Here is a 22,437-nt window from a genome sequence, read left to right on the forward strand (position 1 = left end):
TGTTTCTGTCACAGCTTGAACTGAATGTAGATATTAAAGGTACAGCTTTTAATTAGTTCCAGTCATATTTGTCAGATGGGAATTTAGGGTAGTATTTGTCATCTGTTTGTTGTGGGGTACCTCAAGGTTCTCTTTTGGGCCCTGTTCTCTTTTCCTTATATATGCTTCCATTAAGGTCCATTTTTTATTTTCATTGCTTTTTTGGATGACCTACAGATATATTTGCCCTGATAAAGCAGCATCCATGTTTTTATTCAGGTACTGGTGAACTGTCTTAGAGATGTACTTAGAGATGTCATGATTGTAGATATAAGCATCTTCAGTGTGAACAAAAGCAAGTCAGAAATTTTATTTGGGCAACCTAGCCTGTTAGATTGGTATGACAGTGTCATTGGTCTCTTAGCCTCTTACTATCATCCAGTTACAAGGAACCTTGGTGTGACTCTTGATAAACAGATTAGCTCTGTATATGTTGGCTCTGATCAGTCATTACTTTGTTGACTGCAAACTGTTCAAAATGCAGTAGCTCGCCTATTGACAGGAAAGAAACAGCATGGTCTCATTGCACCCATATTGACCTCCTTATACTGGCTTCCAGTCCACTTCAGGATCCAGTTTAAAATGGTATTACTTGTTCTTAAGTGTGTCAGTCGCATGCTTGCTCTCAGGTTTAGTTGGGCAGATTTCTCTGTCTTTAGCATGCAGTCTTATTTATTTTATTTGCATTGTATGTATTATTGATTTGTTGACAGTTCTGTACAACCTGAACAGTTATTTGTTTAGCACCTGACATTGTTTAAAATTGTGCTGTAGAAATAAAATTTGACTTGACTTAACCTCTGCTTTACTTGAACAATTAGTGAAGATTCCACTAGAAGGGATGAAATATTAGCAAATTTTAAACAGCAGGGCTGCTGCCGCATATTTTTGTGAAGAGTTTAAATTAAAACACTCTTGATGATTTCTTTCCTTTTTTTTGCATCATTTTATGCAAACATTAAATATGACTTCTTTGAAGAGCTTTTGTGAAACTGGTTTGAAGACATTTTTCTCTAAACGTTTAGGCCCCTTGGGGAGTTGCTAGGTAGACCCATTCAATACTCCCCTCGTGTTGGAAATTATCTCCGTTTATGAATGGGCTCTGACAACACACCTTGCCATGCTTTATTACTGTCAACACGCAGTTAATTAGCTAGTGACTAGCTTGTGAGCTAACAAGATAAAGCATGTAAATAAACCAACAGGACCCCTGCTGCGATTTATTTAATCCTCATCGACCACCTTCCTGTGTGTGTCTGAGTTTATCTGTGTTCGTGTGTTTCTGTTGCTGCAGGGAACTTTGTCAGCATCTTAATTGTCTTTTCTGTCGAACTGTTCAGAGCAAAAGAGTAAAGAATTAAACAGATATTTAATTAGCTGGGACAGACTCTGTTTTGCACATGAAAAGCTTTTGCAATGAGCACATGGTGAGATCAGACACAGTGCACATGTACACAGTTAAACACTACCACATGAAAACAGAGGTAAATCAAAAAAAGGGATACTTACCGTTCAAACATCCTGTTTCATTGACCTGATAATAACAGAAAATAAATTTAAAACTCTCAATGCTTAACTCATGGTACACGGCTACTTTGAAAAGCAGCGTCTGATGAGACTGAAGTTGAGTAAATCTCTCAGGCGTGATCTCATTTCCACAAATGTGGATGTCGGCCTGTGAAACCTCGGGACACAGATCCCTAAGTGTCCAGGTTTCATTCTTTTCATTTTCTTATTCTGACAAAGAATGGCAAGTCCATCCATCCAACTAGGCCAAGCTCAGGGTGACATCAGGATAAGCCCCCTGCCCCCATTGCGCAGGACACTGAAGCCAGATGGGATATAATCCCTCTAGCATGTTCTGGTTTTGCCTCAGAGTTTCTGCCCACATTGATGTGACCAGCAATCAGGCAGGGACCCAACATGCTGATAATAGCATTATAATAGCATTACCACTAGTTTCATGTAACATCATACTTAGATTAGTAAAACACATCCACATCTATAGAAAAGCCTCTGTGTAGTTTGCTTAGCATTTGGTAATTTTGCTACAAAATTATGCAACCAAATTATGACCAAATGCAGCGCTGCCATTAAGAAATCTGTTTATATGGTGGATATATTTAATGATAGCAGATATCAGCTAAATACTTGCAAATTGCTTCAGTGTGGTCAGATGTTCTGAAGTTGGATGCAGACATTAATCTGTGTCAACGGAGCACAAAATTTTCAAAACTTTATGAAGCTAATTATTACGTTACCAAATCCAGACTATGGTCTTCCTTTTAATCATGTTCTTCCTGTTAATCATCTGCCTTTTTGGTTTGTTCCCTACTTTACTTTGACAGTTTCTTTCCTTATGTGATTTGTTTTTGTTTTTAATTCCTGTCTCCCTTCATTTTTCTGTGATTGTCCTCACCCGTGTATGATTACTTTCACGTTTCCATTTCTTATCCCCAATCAGCCGCCCGTATATACAGTATGAACACTGTGTTGTGCTGCTCTGTTGTCCAGAAGATACCGTTGCTCCTCATGTTTGTGTTTAATTGTGAACATGAGCCACAATGAAAGTTTTCTTTGGGTCAAGATCACCCACATTCCACATATTTACCTCAACAGACTAAACAGTAGATTTTTGTGTTGGACACATTCTTAGGAGACCATATTTGATGTTGTTGTGGTGCTGGTTATTTTAAACGGTTTCATTGTTTGAATTGTGAGGCTTTGTGCTCTAAAGCAAAGCTGATCCCAGTCAATATAGCAGTAATTTTCTCAAGGCCTATATTCAGGTGTTACAAAAATGTGGGTTTTTTTTCTATAAGCAGTGAATCTTAGAAAATAAGAATCGATACTGTTATGTGAATGGATTTTTCCATCCACAGTTTAGACCAGCTAACACATCTATAAGCTCCAAGATGCAACATTGTCTAATGCAATATCATGAAAGCAGTAACAGTTTCCAGTGGATGTGAGCAGTGAATTCTTTTATTTAATGCACATTACATCAGCTGGCTTAGCCCTCATGCACCATATGACAAAAACTGTTAACAATGAACAGTGGGGCTTTAGCTTTGGTACCAATAACAGCTGAAAAGATGTTTTCAAGTCAATGAAGGAAATTATGTCTGTGCTGGAGACAGAGCTTTTTCACAATACAATGTAAAAATATAGTTTCAATATATAAGTTCAAAATATAATTTGAAGTTATTTAAAGGAAGAGTAAGGTGAAGAGGTAAAGAGGGCAGCTATGGCAGGTGCAACACTGGTTATGTTCACATTTCATTAGAATCAACAACAAGACAGAAATTTAAGTTAAAGGTCAGCCATAACTCAGACACATATGCATATATGTGTCTGATTATAGATTGTGTCACTTACCCGTTATAGAGTACATGTACTCTATAACGGGTATGTGACATAACAGCACTGAGATGGCTACACGTGTGAGAAGGCAGCTGATGAGTTTCATCTTCAGTGGACTTGGACAGAAACGTGAGTTTTCCTCCCCTGAGAATGAAACGAACGTGCTCAGTCCAAATTACAACATTCTGACTCAGTGTGGCATCATAAGCCCTAATTACTCAACATTAATTATATGCTGCTCTCAGGACTCAGGAGAAAAGTGTTTAGAAGTGAACGTCCACAACTATCGACTAGCTGAAATAAGAGTGTTTGATTTCTCTCTTGATTATTTTGCAATAAGTTGCAATAATGTAAGGTTTGGTTCACCACTTTAAAAGACGTGCCTTTCTTTGAGTATCTGTTGTTATAGAGATTATTATTGAAATTAAAAGGTAGTATAGACACTGGGATCAATTCACAAGACCCTTCCAGTTATGTTGCAATATTGACAAAATTAGCATTTTTTGAGGTAAATAACATTGTTACCTCACAGGAAGAATGTGACAGTGCTAATCACTGTGGCTGGCCAGTGAATCCACCGGCCGGCCAGCCGGGACCTTTCTTTGTGGAGTTTGCGTGTTCTCTCTGTGCCTGCATCGCCTCTCTTTGGGTACTCCGGGTTTCTCCCCAAGACCTGTTTCTTAGGCCTGATTGATTCCAAATTGTTTCTCGTGTGATTGTCAATAGTTGTCTGTCTCTCTGTGTCAGTCCTGCAGTGCAACCCCAATTTGCACATCTCATACACATAAATGAGAGCTTATTCTGTATCATGTTTACATGTAGTGTTTTCTTCATTTGATAGAGGTTTAACCTGCATTTGTGGCTAGCATAGTAAACTATGCTCATAGTGAAGTATTCCTGAGCCCATGCAGTGATTTCAATGACAGAATTATGTCTATTTTTATTGAGTAACATTATTCTAATGTTATTCCACTTTTTTCTTTAGCATTTTTGGGGGGGTTTTTTGGGGGGGGGTTTGCAGAAAAAACTGTCTTTCTAAGATGCTTTTTTTTTGAATCAGTAAAACTAACTAGTTAAATGTTATTTTAGCTTTCTCTTTTTAGCATCACTCACTTTTGCAACCTGTGCTGCTTCTGTCCCAACATTTTTAGAGAGGGATGAATTGACATTTTATTCTTGCATTTTAACATTTTATACAAGTTTTCAGTGTTTTTGTTTGTTTTTCCTGAAACCTTTTTTGACATTTTTATCAATAATAAAATCATTGAGATTTTTGTATTTGAATTCATCTCAGAAATTTGGCTTGGTGGGGAGATTTTTTTTCATGTAGAATAAAATTTGAAATTGAGATAATTTTGTAAACATACTTGTCTCTCTTTCTTCGTGACTTTGTTTATGGCACTTGCAGACTGCTCTGCTCACTTGGCTTATGTTCTTATACAGTATTTTTAGAGCTTCTTTTATATTCTACCATCATTATTCTGGTGATTGTTGGAACATATGATCCACGGCAGATTCTCGTGTTAACAGACAATGAAACGTTATCTCATCTTTTTTGGCAGAATTTTGCCTCTGGCTTTTCTATGTAAATAAAGTGTGTTATATAAGATATCAGCCATTGTATTTGCCCTAAATGACTTCAGAGGCTGCATTCATCTCATGCCCCCTCTCCTCTCATCTTGCTATACAGTATCTCTATTTATCTGTTAACCTATTCACTACCCTCCACCCATGATCATATTTTTGTTTTTGTTTTTCACATCTTGACCTTTTGCCTGGTGGTTTCACATCTGGGAAGCAGAACCTTATAATGGGTCTGCCCTTTTGTTTGCATCTGTTTCACTTTGTTCCATCTGGTCATGCGAGCGAACAGGAGAAGGAGGATGTTGGATGATTTGAACGCTTGCCTGCTGCTCTGTTTTTGTTCCGGCTGCTTTGTGCTTCGCTCTACGGCTCAGAGACACACAAAAAGAAAAATCTCCTCCATCTCGAGCAGTTGAGCACAAATGGATGAGCACAACAAAGGATATTTTCCACATGGGACGTTGTATCTCAGCTGACTTTCAGTCACATTCTGCTTACATCCCTTCCTTATCCCCACTTCTATCAAGAGAGGAATTAGAGAGTATTTTTGCGTAGAGCGGTCAACGCCTCATCAATGCTACCACAAAACCAGCGTCTGAAGACTTTTTAGCTCTTGCATAAGTCTTGTTACACCCGCCCTACTTCACAGTGTAAAATGTGAGCTCAGGATATTAAAGCTCAAACTGTGTCCACAGCCTGTCAGAAGTCCTTATCTCTAAAAGGAAAGCACCCCAGAGCACCATAAAACAGAATTTCCTCAGCCATGTTTGATCTGTTTAACCTTTTCCACCTTTTGTTCTTAGTTGGTTTTTATTTGGTCTCGGCATTTAAGAAGTTGACATAAAGGGATGCTGGAAGATGCTGTAGTGCTATATATTAATAGCTTTTGAGAAATTCCTTTAAAAAAAAGGCATTTGAATTAGTTTTCTACATGAATGCTTTATGTTGAAGGCTCACACCTGCGCCGCCACACCTGCAAGACTGTAATTTTGTAAAAGAAGGCTACATACATCTAAGTCAGCTCATCTGCAGGTATCTGACCAAAAGAGAAAAGTTTACTCAACAAGAGAAATTCACAAATGCTGTGTTTACATGTTGTTATCAGTACTGTAGTTGTGTGATGATAACGACATTTGCAGCTGAATTATTATTACGGCTTTTCAGAGATATCTGTCCATATATTGCTGCCTGCTCTGCTTTTGACCTACCACCTGTTCTCACAAAGACTGGCGCATCTCTTCTACTATTCTTTAAATGCCTCTTCTGAAATGTTTGGCTAATGTTTGTGCATGGTCTTAAAGTGTAGAGATATGAATACTACAAGGGCTACAAGTGGTGTGTTAAAGCAGTTATTTAGCATTTATTACAAAATATATTCATGAAGCCTAGGCTTGTGTATCCAGCTTCAGCAGGCACAAGGTCCACCAAGTAACTGTGCAAGCAGCAGAAACAACATACAGCAAATTAGCATTAAGTTGCTAATTGTGCGGCTAGAATAACTACAGTTTCCTTTTACCTGCCTCACTTAAGACTCCACTCTTTCCCGCCTTGGCAGCAGATTGTTATTGGAACTGCTTCTTTTTACAGACTGGTAAGTGCACACACATAACTGGGCATTGGGATAACAACCACTGGTAAACTTTAATCCATGTTCATGTATTGATTTGCTTTACAAAATGTTTTCATTGTGCTCTCTCTCATGATTAGTGGATAGTTAGCCACACAGTAAAATTGAGACATGTTTCTGCACGCTAACAAACCATTCTTTTTGCTACCTTGTCACCACTGTCTTGCATGTTACTTTATCTATCCCTTGCTCATTGTTCTCGTACACCTGTATTCCATTTTGTTCTTTTGTCCAGTACATGTTTAGATTATCGCTAGACACCATCTTTATAAGATATTTAGGGTGGAGAGCAATAACCTCAGTTTTGTCTGAATTTAGAAGCAGGAAATTAGAGTAAGTCCAGGACTTTATGTCTTTAAGACAATCCTGCAGTTTAACTATTGATTTGTATCATCTAGCGTCATGGACAGATAAAGCTGGGTATCATCTGCATAGCAGATTTTTTTTATATAGCAAGAATATTTTATAATTTTATGTATAATGCATAATGTGTTGATATGATCATGTTGGTTGTAACTGTTAACTTTATTTGTATTTGGACTTTCAGTGTAGTGTAGTGATTTACACTTGTGCCAGGTTTGAGCCCAGAAGGAGACACAAATCTCTTCAGGGTTGTGTGAGGGTAGAAAAAGCCACTTTCAGCTTTTTCTACCCTGGTTGCACCGAAAGTAAATATTTATAATGAGAGGCTGGAATAAGCATATTTTTAGGGCATTTGTGCCTAAAAAGTGAGTAAAACGAAGATGGTGAATCAACTAAGCAGTTAATCAAGTAATCGTTTAACACTAAAGTGCTGAAAGTGTCCCTTGGTTGGCATAAAATGATGGATTATGAGGGCAGTACAACACTTCCCATGGAGATTAATGTGGACCAATGTGATTTTTTAAATTTTAAGTCTCATAATTACAATTTTGTTCTTTATGTCACTTGCACATTACACAAATGTAATAAACAACGCAGCCTTTAGAGGCCTCTATTATGATTTAGAATTTTTAGAATATAACACTGCTCAATTTTTACACTTGGGGACCATTTGATTCTGAATGTGTGGGGACCGGGATGGTGTAGAACCCAGCTGCTCTTGCAGTGTTATTTCAGTAGATGGTACAAAACCTGATGAGGTGAAAGAACAAACAGCCCGGCCTGTAATGACTTCAGCTGTATTTTCATCTGTTGCTTGATAAGGCTGTTTACCACATGAATCATGAACTCACTCTGCTGAAGTATAAAACAATGAACTGAACAAAAACATGGAGGCTGCTGAAATAAAATCACACAGTCAGGACCGAAAACACAGGCAAGAAAGACAACAGCCATAAATTTCCCTGAATGGGAATCATTAGAAATCACAATATTATCACTACGCTGCTGCTGTAAAGACATGCAGTTACACCCTTTTCAGTAGCTATTAAATGTAACATCCAATTAGGTCTGGCTCACGGTCTGTGTTTTAGTACATCCTAGAGGAGCTGGACAGGGTTAAGTTCAAGGTTCTAGGAAACCTGTGAATTTTTATAAGGTTTGTGTTTTTTAAACACAGGAACAAAGGATAATGTGGGGAGCTACAATTTACTGCAGAAGAGTGAATGTTCAGTCAAATGATTCAATTCTGCATGAACTAAAAAGTCTGTAAACTGGTTTATAGCCAAGAAGAAAAACCTGCATTAGGTTCATTAATGTGTTTGTTCTTTTATTAAGCACAGTAGCAGTGAAAAAAGGAAAATTCTATGTTACAAAATATTATGCATCAAAGGCTCATTCTTTACTTAGGCCTGTTTTTAAGCTAGCTGTTTTCTAGCTGTATTCCTACGGATTCCTACGAATCTGAAACTGAAGTACTTTAAACCTGCATTCTTTCTAATGGCACACAGGGGGCGATACCTGTGATCGCAATATGACCTTAAGAGTTATTGCGAAAATGGACACCAGCTTCATTTCACTGGGATTGCAGACAATACTTTGCTCATGAGTTTATTATTTGAGTCACAAGTTTTAAGTCTTATTTTACAAAACATGTTTTTTGGAATTCATTTGAGTCAGAAAGAAAGAAAAAAAGCACAAGAGTACCATTGCTACTGTTTCAGTGTGAAGTACCCCATGATTTCTCAGTCAATGCGCAGCTCGAGGCTTCACATAAGGACTTAATTAAGACCTAAACATTGGGTCGCTATCGGAAAAGAAAGCCAGTCCAGATTCCAGATCTTGCAGCTCCTCCTTGGAGATCCTGGGAATTGTCAGGCTGGATGAATTACATAATCGTTTTATCCCATTCGGGATCTACCCCTGGGTCTCCAACCGCATCCTTCCAATCTAAAGAAGCACGAGCTTGACTCTGAACTTAATGTTTGAGCTTTTCACCTTGTCTTGAAGGCTGAACCTGGACATCCTAAAGAAGAAATTCATTTCTTGTATTCACACTCTCATTCTTTTAGTTTGCTCCTCAAAGTTCATGAACACAGGGGAGCATTGGAAAGAAGATCAAAGGTTTGCCTTTGCCTCTGCTTCCTGTTCAACATTCTGCTAGCTTTCTCACATTACAGCGAACACAAATCTACCCGGAGAATTTCACGCTCCATTCTCACTTGCATTTTAATGCTTTATAGCTAACCTTTTATTTATTTATTTATTTATATGTTTACTTGTAATTCTTAAGCATGGTTTTATTTTTGAATTGCTACCTCCCTGTCCTTCATAATCAGCACATTGAGCTGTATCAGAATTAGCATATAATAACACCCCTAATAGTTAGCATGAGCGGGAATGGTTAATACATATTAACAAAAAATAAATAAAAAAATATTGCTGACATTTGATATAAATCAGAGTTAACTTCTATTAATAAATCTAGACAGTAAATAAAAAAAGAATTCCCTTTTTTGGCTTTATAGTTTTTCCATCATTGAATTATGTAACATGCACAAGATCTGGAGTCAGTGCTTGGTTTGGCAGAGAATCACAGGGGAATCCACAGGAGAAACACAGCCTAATCTTTTAAGTAAATCTCATTCTACACAGCTGCCCATCCAAGACAAGCGGGCAAAATCCAGTGGCTTTGATACAGAAGTGCTTGTTTTTCTTTCTACCAGACACCTTCTAAGAGGTGAACTTTTCAATTCAGAAACACAGGAACCAAAAGCAGCAAATGATGCACTGCGAGAGGAAAGACATTAACAAGCCCAAAAGCCCAGAGTGAGGGAGGGATGAGAGGGAGAAAATGAGCATTTGAAGCTAAAATGTAAAAAAAAAAAATCTATATGATATTAAATTATCTAGACAGCAGAGGTCGGACTGAGACAGGAGCAGGAGAAGAAGTTGGCAAACTGGAGAACCTGGCAAGCATTCATTGAAGCTGGAAAATTCTGTTCCCACAGAGCCTGTTTTTCACTATTGTCTCTATTGACCAAATGACCAGTGACTAGTGTTTTAGCACCAACAAGCACTGACTAACCAACTGAATTGGAAAGAAGGCTGGCCTTTTATGCTCCGAAGAGACACTGCTTCCATTTGAGAAGTTGTTTGAGTGTGTGGACAGTTTTGTTAGTCCACACTGAACAGAATACACCTAAATCACTTAAACACACATGCTTCTACAGACAACGTCTTTTGATATCAGTCAGCACAGGCTGAGTGAAGAATGATATGTACTTGCCCTGGGGTGATAAGTTTGTTCCATAAATTCTGATTCATTATGAGGTAGGAAACAGTATCTGGGAAATGTGATTTAAAAATGAAGACAAAGAATACAGAGAAAGCAATCATTTGAAAATCTCATAAACCCAGATTTTATTCACAATGGAACCTAGAAAGCATATCGGATGTTTAAAAGGAGACATTTCACTATTTCATAAAAAAAATATTAGCTCATTTTGAACAACATGCAGCAACAAAAGGCTGGAAAATAAGAATTGCTAAAATGAAACATTTTGCAAATAATTGCATTCACTGGCGACATGTGAGCAACACGACTGGATATTAAAAAGAGCAACTTAGAGAGCTAGAGTTTCAGAATAATGTTGCTCAACATAAAATCCTAAAACTTTGAATATCACATACATAATATCATCCAATCCTGACAAAGCCAAAAAACAGTATTGGATACCTGTGATCTTTAGGCACTCAGAAGGCACTGGATTAAAAACAGGTATGATTCTGTCATTGAAATCACAGCGTGGGCTCAGTTCACTGTGCGGTCCACAAATGCAGGTTACAGTTCTGAAGAAGAAGCCATACCGGAACATAATCCAGAAATCCTGCATTCCTCTCTGGGCCTAAGGTCATTTAAAATGGACTGAAGCAAAATGGAAAACTGTTCTGTGGTCGGATGATTGAACTTGGAAAACTAGAACTGAGTGCATCCTCCAGACTAAAGAGGAGAAGGGATATCCAACTTATTATCAGCCTGCATCTCTGATGGTATGGCAGTGCATCATCAGTGCCTATAGAACTGGCAGCTTACACATCTGATAAAAGGTATATTCAGGTTTTAGAGCAAGTGCTCCCATCCAGATCGTACCTCAGGGAAAGCCTTGCCTATTGCAGCAAGACAGTGTCAAATGTATCCACAGATAAATACGACCCAGGACTGCTGAGCAGCTAGAATCCTGTCGGATAAGAACAGGACAACATTTCTCTCCCAGAAGTCCAGCAGCTGCACTCCTCAGTCCCCAGATGTTTACAGACTGATATTAAAAGAAAACAGGATCCTCATGCTGGTAAACGTGATCTTCAGTACATATTCTCTTTACCTCTTTCTTAACTTTTTATTAATTTTCTTTGTTCTATACTAAATAAAACGTGTCAATGAGATCTGCAAATTATTGCATTCTGTTTTTATTTATTACACTGAATCTCTTCTTTTTGGAATTGGGGTCATAAGGCAAGAGTAAATGCTTGGATATTTCCCTCTTATTTGCATTCATTAGTTTTCCTGATGAACAGATGGTATGGCTAATTCCTCCTTTGCAGGATTTAGAACCAGGAGAAGTTACACTAAGTTTTCTAAAAGTCCATCAGGAGTGGATTTAAGTTCAGCGAGAGAGGTTGATCCAGGGCTGCAGCCCAATTTAACTCTTAGCAAGCTCATAATTATTTTGATTTTACCTTAGTGTACAATACAACTAATAACTAATAATTAATAATTTCTAATAATAACTCATAATTTCTCTAATCAAGCCTATCCTTATCTCTGGCACTCTATATAGTGACACTCAGCCACAATCCCAGGAGATCAGCTGATCTCAGTGCCAACCCACATCGGCTGATACTCTTCAGTGAATGCACTATTTGTGGTGCCTACGCTTCTGCACATCTGCAAACCACTTTGGAACCCACCTTCACCACAGCTCCTCTGTTCATGCTGTATTTGACTTAGTGAATGTCATATCTGTGGTCTTGCTGCTTGCTCAGGTGCCAGAACAGAGCCATACCACCAAAAACAAACGACTTCAGATGTAAACCATAATCTTTACTTTCAATAAACTGTTCATGAATCAAATCTTAATGATATCAGACTGATGGTATGCTTCATGTGGTCTTCATGTGCAACTGCCTTGCACAGTTATATCTCTATCCTAATCCTCTGAATGATGTTGTATAACTTGTGTTTTGACTACCACGGCAGGACCACAGTATGTAATCTATTTACTGCAGTCCAAATACATGTTTTATAATAATGCTTTACATGTGAGGTAATGTTACAGATAAGCTTTGGTTTTACTCAGCCAAAAGTAATTATTTAATTTCCCTACTAACCATTCACCTTCTGTATTAGCAACTTTTTCCTTCGTTGTTCTCATGTTATATCTTCTTCCTGATGCCATCTGTCCTTTTTCCTTTATTTACGAATGTCACAGCAGATGAAGTCGGTGGCACTTAATAATGATGATGAAAATGCATGAAGACACCCTTATTGAATGTCAGCGGCAAAGCCAACGGTTAGGCATTTGTGTAATGACAGCGGCCATTGAATGCTGTTTAATGAATGAATTAGTGAATCCTCTGAGAACTTTCCCATAAGGCCTAGTTTCTTCAGGAAAGCCTTGTTTCCCTTCTCTACAGGGTAGTTACTATGTAGTCTTTCATTACTTGAATATGGCAAACAGCCACTGAGTTCTTTCTGGGGAACTCACAACAAGTAATTTAACTGTTAGTTAATGAATGAGGGATTGTGGTTTGTGCCACACAAAACTGACTTTTTTGTCTTTGTTTTACAGAAGTAAGGCTACCTCATGATTGTTAAAGTATTTCAAAATTGGGGCCATGGTAACTCATCATTATCTGTAGTTCCCTGCAATTTTGTGTTGCTCAGGAACCACTTAATATGAATTCATTAATTATCAGGTTGTTTCGTATTCATTCGTCATGTGTTTCTTAGTAACTGCTCATTCTTTCTGTATCATGTTTTCAAATTCCTGGCAGTTGCACACAGTCTCAAAACATAAGCTCAGAATGAAAATTCAAGTATATGGCAGCATGCTGGAGAAATGAATGCAGTTTGTAGATTAACAGCTAGAAACTCACACTGATTAGTATTTAGATCTTTATAATCTATCCAGTAGCTGTCAAGAGATCTCAGTCTGGACATAACGACAGACTGCAATGTCCCTACTTAAAGTATACGCGGTCAAACAACACTAGTTACGCTCTTTTTGCAAGTCCAAGTGATGTCAAAGTGAAAAAATAATGTAACTTCTAGCTAACCCACATTAGGTCTCGGAGGAATTGCACTTTACTGCTGCTAACTGAGCAAACTGGCCTTTGAACACAATGGCCAAAGAATAACATGACAACTACTTCTATTTATATAAGTTCCTTGTCTAGTGTTCAGGCTTGCCAATTAGGCAAGTTTCTCTCTCGAGGATGCTGCCAGTTCTGTGCTTCCTAAACTTTTAACACTCGGTCACTTCGAAATATTGGCATTTTCCGATGGCAAGTTTTCCAATGCTTCTTTTTGTAGTGAAGAACAGCAAAAGAGTTCCAATGCAGTCTAACAAATCACACTTTCACCTTCCCCTTGAAATAAAGTTATATTACAAAACACAGTCAATCTCTGAAGGGAGAGTAAACAGTCCCTGAATGTCTCCAAAGAAATCTCTAAAACTTGGTGGAAACATCTGTTAAAAGGAAACAGTTATTTTTCTGTTTTAGGTGATGTATGACTGTACATCTTCAACTATCATGGGTGCAAATTCTAGTCAAGTGAAACCCAAGTTATTCAAGCTCTTTAAAGCACTAAAGAGGAGTGTCAGGAGGGTTTTATAAGGTGTGAGAGCACTTCAGTCTGTCAAGTATATTTTGACAGCTCATCTCCAGGGACCGCGTGACAAAAACAAGGCATGGAAGAGGGGAGAAGCAAACCAGCACTGCACAGTAAGAACTGTATTTGCCCCCTGTGGTTTTATGTAAAATGGATGAGAAACAAGCTCTGTGTCCACAGTGTTCACACAGCCACAATGTTATGTTAATCCTCAATTTCCCAAGACACTTGGGGTGTTTGTTTTAGCCAAATAGATTTTTAGAGCAGAACTGGATCTCTAAATCATCACCTGGCCACTTGCCAACATGGCCAGACAAGACAGGCACACCAGCCAACACCACAAAGTATTAGCATTTGGCTGGTAAGCTGATATGCACGTGGCATGTTTAACATACTCCCTAATAAGATATATGGCTATGCTTCCTGCCTGAGTAACATAACAGGGAATTTGAAGAGAATAAACCTGACTGCTTCAGCAAGGCTCGTTCAAGGAATGCAATTTCAAAACAGTGTGAAAAGTGAAGAAACGTATTTTTGCTCCACAAAGCTTCCGGAGGCCTTTTTAAAGACAAAGCATTTTCATGTTGGGTACATCCGATTCTCCCAAAATCAAGGCAAATAACAGCTATGCTGGCATCTCTGTGAGACACCATGCTATGAGTTTCAACACATATACAGTGACAGTGTGAGCATGCCTAGGCTGCCATGGACTGAGTCCCTGAGCACAGGCAAGAAAAAGGCCCAAACTCCTCTACGCAGCAGGACAGCAGGATTTAAAAAACAAAAATAAAACAATGGAGAGTGATTTAAAGTTACCTTTAGTCTCTTTGTAGTTACGTTCCAGCTTGCTCTGTCTCATATGCTTCTGTGGTTGCATTATCCCTGCTCTAGCAATTTGAATGTTGCTGTTTTGTGTCTTTGTACTTGTCATGTTATGTCTCTTTGTAGTGGTTTTACACCTCTGTAATCACTTTTGTTTGTGTGTCTTTTGACGTATCTCTCTGTAGTCGTGTTGACTTTTTATTGCTATTATGCATCGTTCTGAAGTGTCTAATGGTTGTCATTTTCTGTCTCATAGTAGCTGACTTGGCCAGTATACTATTTACCATGCTTACCATCCTAAGCCACTGTCACACGGGCCTAGGGACCAATTGGTGAACCCTGGTAACTTTATTCCCCAGTTGGCCACAAATCGTTGGTGGAAGTCAATATGAAGTGATTGCTAAAGCCACATTTGCACAGCCCTAGACACTGGTCAGTGATATCTTGGTAACTACCAGTCACTAGAGCAAAGTACAGTGTCCGCAACCAGTACGCTAGGGGTTGTGAATGGTTGCTGGCGTTGTAATGAGGTATACATCGCTGTACCAAAAACTTCCTTGCGATTACTTTTGTGTCTGGCAGGTTGTCACAGTCACCTATAGTTTGCATGGAAGATCCTGAATACCTGCCAAATGGTAGTAAGCTGTGAAAAGTGAAACTGATCCGTTCACTTGCTGCAACTTTATAGGTGAATGTTCTCCATCTCCATTTGTATTCCACTTATTCAAGTTTTAGCACATCTCAGAGAATAAATGTAGAGTATTCAAGGAGAATTTCATGTCTTTCGTGTAAACACAGCTGCAACTTGCTAGCAATCAAAGTAATCACAACTTGGTTTTTGGTGCAGCACCCTGTTCCATATTGCTTAATTAGTGAACATTTGAACAAGCAAAACAGGCAAGTTATGCTAACTGTGGTAGATGATGCTCCGATGATTCTCCCAAGAGAGTTATCAGGTGATTCAAGTCATAGCCAAACTCTAATTGAGTGCCAACAAAATGAACAAGTTTATTAAATTATAGCTAGCAATTTATCCCAGTGTATGGATAGAAAACTTCTCAGATTGTAGACTGAAAGTCAGGTGGAGCAGGTGCTAGCTAGATGAGTTTTCTCCAACACAATTAGTTGATGAAAGGTCTAACTTGCCAAAAGTAATTAAATAGCCCACATTTTTAACTTGAGCTGGCTTCTTTCACTTCTACACTTTCTCTAATTAATTGCACCGTTTTAGCTGTTAGAATTTTATGACTCAGCACAGGAGGTTTGGCTGGAATGGTAATTTGGCACTTGCGCAATAAATTTTTGCCCAAGGGCCTCTCAACTGGTTCAGCTTTATCAGTGATCTCACTTATTATTATGCATAAAATGTGGGCTCTCCTAGCCTCATTATTGACCCCATTACAAATATAATCTTGACAAGTTCAGCAGCACAAACTCATCTGTGACCTTGTTAATAACCATCCATAACCGCGCCACTTGATTTCGCCTATAATCTTCCTTTTGACATCAATAATAACCTCTTACAATCCCACTCATGGCCACTATCACATTTCATAAGATCACTTGTAATATCATCATTATGCCTTCTCACCCTGAAACAAAGCTGCGTTTGTTCAGTGAATCAGTAAACAAATCAGAATCACTGCGACGGTGTAACAACATGAGAAAATAATTGCTTTTGGTGTGTTTGTTTTGCATCGGTGTGGCTAATGAGTTCCTTTGTCTTCTCATTAAAGACCAGGGAAGGCGAGTAATAGGCACTGGAGGTCGTTCTTTTGGAAGCACTCTTCCTTTTGACTAATTTGCTGCACTTCTTCTCATGCAAATGAATTTGCTACTTAGGGCTTAAAGCTTCTTATGTGAGCAGCAGCTCGTGACATTTACAGAGACACAGGGAAGCTCAAGGAAGATGAGAATGGATCAGCAGGAAATGGGCAACAGTGAAGGACGGTGGAAGGTGGGTGTATGTGTGTATGTCTTGGTGAGGTTATCTGAGTATGGTGGGACAGTGAGAGGCAAATCAACAAAGAAAATGAAGGAGGGCAGAGGAAACTCTCAGCTTCCTGCGGCATTAATCAGCAGCACCTGAACCACCAGAAATGACAGCAGTGCTTACATACAATGGAGAGAGAGGCCATCTCTACTCACCCCAAATATGAAAGTTTGATTGGGTCATTGGACTTCTTTTTTTGTGATAATCATCCCTCCCTCATCCTTTATGTGGTCTCCATTTTTCTTTAAAGGCACTTCCAGAGACACCCAGAGGCTGTGCTAAATGGCAGTCTCTGAATTCTGAATAACCTCATTTTGGGTTATGAGACAATAGGAGCTGGGAGCAAACAACAGGCATGCATCCACTGTGAGTTTCCCTGTGGTCATTTCACATCTCGACATCTTTATTTGGCTGTGCCACAGTGATTTGGTGCTATATTAATAAAACTGAACTGAATTAAATTGAACTAAATGTGACCTAACAATACTATGGCTTTATGTGATTGCTGGTAATATATACATTGTTCAGGCACAAAATTATAACCACCTGCCTAATATTGTGTTGGTCCCCATGTTGCTTGTTCCATTGAAAAAGTTGTGAGTTGTTGCTTCCAAGGATCGGAATTATTTGTCAAGCACATCCCACAGATGCTTAAATTAGATTTGAGATCTCAAATGGATGGTGGTGGATGTCAAATAACATCCACACGGATGGCAGAACCCAAAGTTTCCCGGTAGAGCATTGCCCAAAGCCTCACACTGCCTCCACCTGCTTCCTTTCCTCCCATAGTACATAATGGTGCCAGGTGTCCTCCAAATAAGTGATGCGCATGCACCCAGCCATCCACATAATATAAAGGAAAATGTGATTCATCAGACCCACCTTTTTCCATTCCTTCATGGTCCAGTTCTGATGCTCTCCATTGTGGTGGACAAGTGTCAGCATGGGCACCCTGACTGTTCTGCAGCAATGCAGACCAGTTAGTGTGCATCACTGAGCCTTAGCAGGCCATGACCCACTGGTTATCACTGTTCCTTCCTTGGACCACTGCAGACCAGGAACCCCCCACAAGAGCTGCAGTTTTGAAGATGCTCTGACCCAGTCATCTAACTATCACAATGTGGCCCATTTCTCCTGCTTCTTACACATCATCCCTCACCATCAATGTTCACTTGCTCTGTAATATATCTCAGCCACTAACAGGTGCCATGGTGAAGAGATAATAAGTGTTATCTACTGCATCTGTCAGTGATCATATTGTTATACCTGATTTAAAGAAAAAACAACTTTCTGTTTCCAGAACAGATTTAAAGTAGCAAATGAGTAAAGGAGTCTGAAGAAAAGCTTTGGGAACTTAGAAGCTCACCCTTCAGTAATTATCGCAGCTTTTGTAGCAGCTAAGATTTGTTCAGTTCTTGTTTGGGAGGATTTTTGCCTTTTCTTCCTTTGTGCAAAAGGTTTGTAGTTCTTTGAAAATTCTTGGCTGCTTTGCATGTGCAGCTGTCTTGAAGTAAAAGATTTTTGATATTTTGATCAGGGTGACTATGAGGGCCATAGTAAAACCTTCAGCTTCCACCTATGGATTATAGAAAACATTTTAATTTAATCTTTGCTTTTATTCATTATTTATTTTACTGTTCACTGATATTTAATGAAATTCATTCTTGCTCGCTCATAGTGTTACTGGTTGGAACAGATATATAAGTGTGACTGATCAGCCCTATATTTAACAATTCTGCATCATTTTTCTCCCACATTTTTTCTCATTGCCTTCAATAAGTTCTGTTTTAACTATATTAGTCCACAATATTTGTTTTCAAAATGCATGGAAATTTCTGATGGTGATGAACAAAGTATTTTTTTCTCTGATGCCTCCTCCATGAAGGTCATATTTGTGCATGTGTGACACCTAAACATCTTTTGCACTTAAATGGAAGGATTAGAACTGCAAGCAGTTTCACCTCTCATCCAAGAAGCTTCTTCAGTTCAAGAAGCTTCTTGGATGAGAGGTGAAACGTCTCAAACTTAAAGAAGTCCAGACACTTTTCTTTCCAAGCTCCTTAGACCAGCTACTTGTTGCTTTGTTCTTATAGCATTCTCTTTGAAAATGGGGATCCGTTAGATTTGAAAACTGCAATACTTTCCTGATGCCTACTGTGTGACCAAGCACAACAAACAAATCTGACACAACTTGGTAATAGTAGGTCATTTCTCTTAAAGAGTCTCCCAAACTTCTGAATCATATTCCTCGTATTTACTGTCACTCTCCCTTTTTTTCTAAAAATGTTGAAAAGAAAGTATTTATCTATAACTTTATGCCTTTTAAAGACCACTTCACCCTGTGTTCATGACAGCAACAGAAATCTGAAGACGTCCAAACTTTTGCATGCTGCCGTATTTTTGTGCAACAGTGATTTCAAGGACTGCAGTAACTTGGTCTCTGCACCACCTCTGTGTGCCCCTTTCTTGTCATGCTGAAGTAGCACTTGGAGTAAACACTTCACTCACAACAACAGCACCGAACACCTCCATCACTGCTGCTCTCCATCTGTCCTCAAGCTACAGCCATGCATGAATTCTAACATGCACAGACTGGGATTGCCTCATAAGACATATTTTCAAGAGCAGTTCTCTAAAAAGCAAACATACGTTTTTCAAAATGCAAAGAAAAACATCAGATTTAATGTGATTTCTTCACTTCCTTTTCTCACCAATGTCTCAGAAATGATTTGCAGTTTAACAAAGCCTTACACATGCAGGCAGGTGGAGTTTGTTTAGTCATTAGTCATGTAACCATTCATTCATTTGAGGAGAAAAAAACCCACACCAACAACAACAAAGCACTGTGCCTGCTGGACTCGAGTCAGCAACACACCAAATGTCAACTTAGTGAAGCCCAATATGAGTGTCACTCAATGCTTACCATAGAGAATGGTCACCATGGAAACCGGCATGACCAAGATGCCGAGAAGCATGTCAGCTACTGCCAGTGACATCAAGAAATAGTTTGTGGCGTTCTGCAGCTTCTTCTCCAGGGAGACGGCCAGGATCACCAGAATGTTGCCCATGACCGTGACAGCGATGACCACTAAAATCAGCAGGGCTGCCCAGTTTTTCTGCATCAGCTGCTCCAAGGGAGGGCACTGAGACCCGTAGACTCCCGCCACGTTATGGTGAGACCAGTTCCCCAGCTGTGCGTCATTGCCATTATGAACCACATTGTTCCTCTGGCAGCCCAGGTTCGTGGCATTGCCACTTTGGAGGCCACCTTCCTCGTGTGGAGGCCAGGGGTTAGACCCCAGAGTGGTAACGGCTGTGACAGTGTTAGAGATCAACTGTGACACATTGCCACCATGCAGGTTCATGGTGTCAGCTCGATAAATGCTCAGGACCGCTGCCTGGAAAGTGGGTCAGAGTGGCGGAGAAAAGAGGAAAGTCTGTTCATCGCTCACTTGTTTTCCATTCCCGTTGCTCTGAATATTATAAATACAACACCGTTCATCACTCTAGCAATTAACCTGTAATTCAATATGGTTTACCACTTCTTTGCTCCATCATGTCAAATAAAAAAAAGAAGAAAAATCCCTGAATTGACTGTCAGAGGATCAACAAATCATCTTCACAACGGGGAAACAAAAATAGCATTCTGCTGAATTCAGCGCAACCAGAAGAGCAGCTGTTTGATCTCACAGGACAATGCCGAACGCTTAAAAATGATATCTCGCTTGGTTAATAACCTCCCTGTGCCCACAGTCCGTCATCTGGCTCTGTGAAAACAAAGAAACAAAAGTATTCCGTTGCCCAAAATATCCCAAACAGAACGGAGTTGTTTTGACTCCCATATCTTCAGTGATTTAGAAAAAAATAACTTCTCTTCTTATTATAGAATCCACTCAAAGCTGGTGCGATGGCAGTTGCAGGTTTCTCCTGTTTAGAGTTTGAAGTCAAGGCTGTGTTCATGTTAAAAATATCAGGTCCATGTGAAGTCGGGAATGTTACAAATCAGAATTTCATTGCCTGGTTGAAGCAGTTATTCAGTAACTTTGTTTCTTTTCAGTCTTTAATGTATGATCTTTAAGGAGACAAACAAATAAAAAAAAACCTCCAGCCTTGGAATACTGGTGTTATCAGTTTGACACAAACCCTGACTGACGTGTGAATGTTCAGAGTTTGTTTATCCTAACTGACACTCCTGCACAGATGTCATTATGCTGCACGTGTGTGTTTCCTAATGTGTGTGGAAATCTTCAAGCGTCCTCGCTCTCTCGTCTCAACTCATCCCTGCACCTGTGAGAGTGCGTCGGCAGCCGACAGACATGGATGATGAACATGATGATATCTGACATGTGTGAGTATGTGTCACTAACTTTCCAGTCTCCTTCCTTCCTTCACTTGCATTTCTTGACTCATAGTAAGAAAGTATTCTTTGTTTGCTGTAACTAAGAACAATGTCAGACCTCCAGAGAATTAAATATTCCTTACATTTTTCCTCCTTGTGCTTGCATAAGCCCTCAGTGGAAAATGTCAGTCACTCTTCAAATCCTTCATGAATAAACACAGATCTCCTTCCTTCACAGACCTTGATCATTCACTCTGCACATCTTGTCACTTTCCAAAAAGGAAAAAACTAAAAAAGAAGCAGAAGGAAAAGGAGGAGGAAAGCAAACTTCTTTTCTCTCTCCCATCAGCAGACTGAAGAGGCTCCGTGTGTTTTCAGCTTTCCAGGAGAGTGTCGTTAAGTTGTTGAGTCGTCTTCTGTGGTGAACAGGAGCTGAATGCTATTCTGCTTCTACTCGCTCACGCTGCTTCTCACATGCAGCCTCTCTCTCCCTCCCTCTCTCTCTGCAGCTCTCTCACTGGGATCTCCTGCTCTCTCTCCCTTTTTACCCAGGGTCTCTCCCCCGCATACCATATTGGTATGCTCCCTCTCTCGCTTTCTCAAGCGTTCTCTCTTCTATTTATTGTGCCGCTTTCTCTTTCCTCTTCTTATTGCTGAATCTCGAAGTCCTGTTCTCTCCCTCCTCTCTCACACTCTCTCTGTGTTTCTCTCACTCAAGTTAAACCTGCATCTCTCTCAATTCACTTCACTTCAAATGGCTTTACTAGCACTACCATATTCAGCAATATGCCAAAGCCCTCTCTCTCACATACACATACATACATACATATATATATATATATATTTTTTTTTTTTTTTTTTTTTTTTTTCTCTCTCATGTCTGTGGTAGGCTCGCTTAGCATAGGGGGTCTAGCTTTAGGACCCTTACTGGATACAGACGCCCCAGGCAGGAATCAAGAACTTGTGATCCTCTGCTCCAAAGGTGTGCAGTCTAACCACTACGCTATCCAGAGCTCGAGAGGATGTGGAGGGTGAAGGTAACGGTGGTCCCCGTGGTAATCGGAGCACTAGGTGCGGTGACTCCCAAGCTAGGCGAGTGGCTCCAGCAGATCCCGGGAACAACATCGGAGATCTCTGTCCAGAAGAGCGCAGTCCTGGGAACAGCTAAGATACTGCGCAGGACCCTCAAGCTCCCAGGCCTCTGGTAGGGGACCCGAGCTTGAAGGATAAACCGCCCTCAGGGGCGTGCTGGGTGTTTTATACATATATATATTAAAAAAAACAAATATATATAGGTGCAACTGGTCAAACTTGCTGTAGCCATCAACAACCTTGCCTGGCTATTTGACCATTCCTCTTGGCAAAATTAGTAGACTTCATTTAAATGAGTTTACGTCCTGGTGCAGAGCGGGCTT

General features: G+C 39.6%; 1 protein-coding gene across 1 annotated transcript in view; it reads right to left on the reverse strand.

The window, feature by feature from the left end:
- The window catches only part of htr2aa (5-hydroxytryptamine (serotonin) receptor 2A, genome duplicate a), an 84,881-nt gene extending 63,217 nt beyond the window's left edge, over nucleotides 1-21,664 (reverse strand). The window contains exon 1 of the mRNA XM_003449546.5: nucleotides 19,607-21,664. Coding sequence (XP_003449594.1) covers nucleotides 19,607-20,048 — 442 coding nt within the window. The 5' untranslated portion in view covers nucleotides 20,049-21,664. The remainder of the gene's footprint in view (nucleotides 1-19,606) is intronic.
- Nucleotides 21,665-22,437: the final 773 nt, after the last annotated feature.

This window comes from Oreochromis niloticus, linkage group LG16 (assembly GCF_001858045.2).
Source record: "Oreochromis niloticus isolate F11D_XX linkage group LG16, O_niloticus_UMD_NMBU, whole genome shotgun sequence".
In the NCBI taxonomy this organism is placed as follows: Eukaryota; Metazoa; Chordata; class Actinopteri; order Cichliformes; family Cichlidae; genus Oreochromis; species Oreochromis niloticus.